We start from the raw sequence: 5,440 nt of genomic DNA, 5'->3' as shown, positions 1-5,440 counted from the left end.
ACCACGAACACGAACAGTAATAACAACCACAAGCAAGGACATCATTAATAACAAAGTACGATCAAGGATAAGAAGAACGCACAAGTGATACCCAATAACACGTACCAGAACACCCGTAAAGACACATAACACACTCAAAGAACACCCGAGAGACATAACACACTCAAAGAACACCCGAGAGACACATAACACACTCAAAGAACACCCGAGAGACACATAACACGTATAAAGCTCAATAACACCTTCGAGAACGCCCAAAAACGCGAACTAGAACAACTCCCATCCACTAGAACTTCCCTCTACCATGGCCGCTAGCCTCCCTGGCCTGTTCGTGCATCCACTGTTGACTATTACCAACATCTTCGGCGTCCCCATTAACACGGACAACAACGCGGACGGTGTCCCAACTCAGCGCCTCCTGCCCTACGCGTCTGTGGCCTTTATCATCATCCTGGACGCACTGGTGGAAGAGTATGCTAAAGGAAGGTGGGTTTCTGTCTATCTGTCTTTCTCTGTCTATCTGGTTCTGTCTGTCTGTCTATCTGTCTCCAATGCGACGCCTCCTGCTAACGCGTCTGTGGCCTTTATCATCATCTTAGACACACTGGTCGAGGATTATGCTAATGGAAGGTGTTTCTATCTGTCTGTCTGTCTGTCTGTCTCTCTCTCTCTCTCTCTCTCTCTCTCTCTCTCTCTCTCTCCAAAGTACCTGCCCTAAACTGAACATGATACTCTGACATTATTAATACCCTGACATTCTTCAGAACAAAATAAATAAATACATCACCGGAATGAACTGAATAAGATGTCACAAGACTTTTTACCACAACTGAACATCCAACCACATTTTGTAAAAGTCCTTCAAATCAGTGACATTTTTCTGATCCCACCGCTCATTCCAGACTATTTTATTCAGTCTAGATCAGGCCTCTGGTACTGTGGGAAATTATAATGACTATATCTAATCCCTCCAGTTAGTCGAATCCCTCTTTAGATTAATATCGTCTGGAGATAGCAAATAAAAGCTAAAAATGACGTCACGAGATTCAAACCTTTCCTTTATCTGATCTTTTTCTTTCCCAGGAGCATCACGGACGACCAGGCTGCCATCTACCGGTCCGTGGAGCAGAAACTGGGCACGAACTACGGACTGGACGGGAGAGCCTGCCTTCAGAGGTTCATTTGTGAGCTGACCAAGAACCCCATAAGAGACTGGACCATTATGGGAGAACTCGTCACTGTGGTGTTCTCGTGAGTCCCTTTGTTATTGGTATTGTTTATTATTATTATTATTATCATTATTATTATTAGTAGTAGTAGCAGTAGTAGTAGTAGTTGTAGTAGTAGTAGCAGCAGCCCCTGGTTCATTTGAACACAAATCCAGCAGACTTCAGGTTAAAGTCCCCCTCCTCCCTTCCCCGCTGCAGTCCATCATAAAGGAGAGTTCGTATAATTAGGCAGCAGAGCCGCCAGATTATGTCGATGGCTCCGAGGAAAGGTGACCCGCCCTATCGCCGTATAGGATGGTGATAAGGATACAACAATGCAAGCGAGTATGAAGGCGGGAGGAGGCGTGGTACACCAAAAAGGTTGATGGATACCGTATATGAGCTGAATTATACAGTTGGTTCGATGAATTATGTACAAAGGGCCACATGACAAGGACTGAGTTGGTTAGATGAATCACATGCAGAGGAATATATGACAAGGACTTATTTCCAGTTTGTACGAACTAGAGTGTTATATTTAAAAACTTGTAAACATCGGCACACACTTCCAGCATACTATAAGACTGCGTGTGCTATAATCAATCATTTTTTTTTTTTTCTTTAAGACCGCGTGATGACGGTAGCGGAGTACTGGATCCGTACCGCCATGCTCAGTTGGCGGGAGAAGTGGCGCATCCCCAGTCCTGCTACATCACCTACGCACACTTCTGTCCCATCAGGTAACTAACTACAACGGATCTAGGGACCTGTAGAGTAAATATGATGATTGTGCGTTGTAGTCCGAGGGAAGATTGTGACTAAAAAAATAATGTATCAGCCTTAATGACTATCGTGTACTTGACAGGAGTTCATTTAAATCTCACTTTCTCATCAGCGTCTTCAACTACTTCAACACCTTGGACGACCCACTCGATAACGACTTGGGGCCGCCGCCAGAGTATTATCCCCCTCACTACGACCCCCTGCAGTACGAATTCACTGGATACACCGGATATTAGGAAGCCAGATTGTTATCCGCTTCATTACGATCTAGAGGCAACTATCAACCTTACTGCGGCCGCCTGCAAAACGACCTGACTGAATATTAGAAAACCGGACTATTACCTCCCTCACCACGACCTCCTGCAGGACGACCTCGCTGGAAATAAGAAAACCTGAATAATACCTCCCTCACCACGACCTCCTACAGCACGACGTCACCATAGAAGGCCAGATTACACTTTGTCATTATACAATGTCACATCTAATGTTGAGCTGTTTAAGAAGCTGGGCAGTAAAATGTGTTGCTATGAGTGTATATTAAGAAAGTGATGCATAGGATTGTATTATCTCATTCTGCCGTTACATAAGTGGTATTTGGCTAAAAGGATACGTGTCTGTACAGCAATGTGAAAAAAATTCTAAATCGTACATGTTTAAATGGCTTTATCTTTCATCACATTTTTTTTTTCACTGATGTGTAGTTAAATCAGTGACTACAATGACGTATTTTTGTCTTGCTATCTCCGGACAATTTTATTCAGCTCACGAGAACGTCCTTGTAACGAATGGGTAAATGAAAGGCTCTATTTAACCTCTCCAGTGTGAAAAATATCTCTTAAGCTGAGTTAAACTGTCTGGTTGTCACACGAATAAAATGTACCGGTATAATGTTACTTTCTTGAGTGGGTCAGTATGAATAACTATGAATCATTGTACGTGAACAATATGAAACACCGTAGTTAGACATTATGCATAATTTTATATAAATGTAATAAATTATTGACCAGCCATATATTCATCATTTCTTCATCTAACTCTGCTTTGTAGTTACATTATACAGTAGTCATCAATGTAGTTAACACTCTCAAGCTCCCATGACACACTCGGCCAAGTAAAATTGCCTTACGAAATCTAGTCGGGTTGTCTGACCATGAGAGGATTAATGATAGCAATAATAACTTGGACTCTTTTTATTCAATTTAAGTAAAATAGAAAAGAGTAAAGTGATGGTAATCGAGAGAGAAAGTGACTCCCAGTGTGATGTTACAGTGAATGAAGAGAGACTGGAATTGGTGATAGAGTTCATATACCTGGGTACAGTGTTAGAAAAGAGAGGAAAATGTGCAAAGGAAGTGGAAAGCAGAGCGACACAAGGAAAGTAGCTGGTGCTATGAAGGCCTTGATAACAAACAGAGGCTTGACTGTTGCATCCTTTCCTTTCCTTTCGAAGATTTCCTGCACCTATAGCTGCGTGAGGCTTACATGAAGAAGTGTTACTGCCAACTTTAACATATTGGTGTGAGACTATGGTGTGGCATGAAAATGAATAGTCAAGAGTCAGAGCAGTGGAGATGGGACTGCTGTGGAATGTATGTGGAGTACAGAGCCTGGATAGGATACGAAATAATGTGAATCGTGAAAGATGCGGAGTGAGGAAGGCTCTGGACACCAGAATCGAAGAGTGTACTGAGATGGTATAGTCATGTGGAGAGAATGGAAACAACAGAGTGGTGAAAAAGGTATATCTGAACGAATTTGAAGGAGGGAGGAGACGAGGTAGGCCAAGGAGAAGGTGGAGAGATATGTGGATGAGTGTGTGAGGAAGAGAGGTTTGGAAGTCGATGAGGCTAAGGAGCTGACAAGAGACCGAGTTGGCTGGATGATGTGAGAAGTGCATGATCAGGGATTTGGCACCCTTTTTTGACGTGGCAGCGTCCGAATTGACTTTATTGGATACTTTTATGTGAAGCTACAAAACGTGGTGAATGTTTTTGGCGTATCCCATAAAGCCAGGATTCCGGGGGCTTGAATGATGAGTGAATGGAAGTGTGACCCATTGGATTGGGCAAATTTGGGCTGTCTGGACATTGCTACTCCTCTCCTTGCCCTAAGGTGGGAAAGGAGGTCCGGATGATGATGATGATGATGATGATGATAAGTAAGAAGGTATAGCAGAAACGAAAAGCTGCAGGTTCACTGACAGCAGAAAGCAGGAACATGTAAATAAGCACGAAAATAAAGAAGTCGCTGCATGACCGTATTGTGATCCCCACTCTTAACGTACAGAAGTGAGGCTTGGTGTCTGTTGGAAGGACATGGGTCAAGAATGAGAGGTGTGGGAAGGAGTTATCTGGGGAGCATGTGGGCACACAGACAGACAAATAAAGAAAAGCTGCGTGGTACTGATGAGGATGTGCTGGGAAACCATGTCGAGAGACTGACTGTGGGAGTGTATACAAAGATGGAAGAGGGAAGGGGGAGGGGGAAGCTGAGGATAAGATGGAGGAATGGGGTAGAGAAGTATATGAGTGAGGGTGTGTGTGAGCTGAGAAAGGGCAGCTTGATGGCGGAAGACAGGATGACATGGACTGGAGGCTATTCGTTTGTGACCACGCCTGCCAGAATTAATGCGTAGATATATAGTTAACTGGAGGAGAATACCTTTTACAGCATTTGCCCCAACCTTGTGAAGATTAATGTTTACAGTATTAAGTCAGCTCCTGTAACACACTCAGTTATCATAACATTTCCTAAGCAAAATCCCTCAAGGTTTTGGAAAAGGGTAAATAAAGAAAATCAGTGCAAAGTACCTTAGTCAACGCGCTTTGCGAATGTCTTATGTTTGTCGTGTTCAGTAGTGCCCTGTGAGTGACTGGGTGACTGTGAGTTATGGTGTAATACAAAGACGTATAAGCTGCAGCAATAGTAGCGACACTGAACAGGTATCCTTAAATACTAAAAGATTGCTTTTCAAGACTAGTTTGTAAAGTAGATTTGTATGGGAGTTGGCACCAACTGTGGTCCATGTTGTCTGGCATGGTGGATTGCGTCTGAGTCAGCCTTGAGATAAGCTCGTGAATCGGATGTGTACATACCTCTTTCGGCTCGGGGTGTACTGTGATTTTATTATTCTTGAGTAAGTTTGTATATCGTAATCCCTTGAAGAGTTGCTAAGGAAACATCAGTGGTATAGGAAAGTGAATAGCTATAGTATACTGAATCAGTCAACAGACATAGGTAATTGTGAAACATGTACAGTATACAAGAATTTTAGCTGTAATTCATAATTCACTGGTAAATGGCATTTGTTACGTTGTAATTCGTGAGGATGCCGTATGTATCTTTCAGCAGTGTATGTTAGTGTGAATAATTGGGTACTTGTTGACTAATGTTAAATATTGGTGTTGAGGAATTCCATCCACAAATTTTGTGCTGTCTTCACAGTTGAC

General features: G+C 42.8%; 1 protein-coding gene across 1 annotated transcript; it reads left to right on the top strand.

Annotated features, from left to right (window-relative positions):
* Positions 1-304: 304 nt before the first annotated feature.
* On the top strand, positions 305-2,586 carry LOC145414687 (uncharacterized). Its single transcript, XM_080284205.1, has 4 exons — positions 305-486; positions 1,084-1,251; positions 1,835-1,948; positions 2,104-2,586. The coding sequence occupies exons 1-4, from the start codon at positions 305-307 to the stop codon at positions 2,225-2,227; spliced, it is 588 nt and encodes a 195-aa protein (XP_080140331.1). The 3' UTR covers positions 2,228-2,586.
* Positions 2,587-5,440: the final 2,854 nt, after the last annotated feature.

This window comes from Coenobita brevimanus, chromosome 100 (assembly GCF_032717465.1).
Source record: "Coenobita brevimanus isolate Jiangsu-jjx chromosome 100, ASM3271746v2, whole genome shotgun sequence".
NCBI classification, from domain to species: domain Eukaryota; kingdom Metazoa; phylum Arthropoda; class Malacostraca; order Decapoda; family Coenobitidae; genus Coenobita; species Coenobita brevimanus.
Note: the sequence above shows the minus strand (reverse complement) of the source record. Positions and strands in the feature narration are given on the sequence as shown.

Bases quoted from the DNA above. Each gene is read 5' to 3' on its own strand.
- LOC145414687 (XM_080284205.1), top strand. From the start codon at position 305: ATGGCCGCTAGCCTCCCTGGCCTGTTCGTGCATCCACTGTTGACTATT. The intron at 487-1,083 runs GTGGGTTTCTGT...TTTCTTTCCCAG, and splicing joins GAAGAGTATGCTAAAGGAAG to GAGCATCACGGACGACCAGG. The intron at 1,949-2,103 runs GTAACTAACTAC...CTTTCTCATCAG, and splicing joins GCACACTTCTGTCCCATCAG to CGTCTTCAACTACTTCAACA.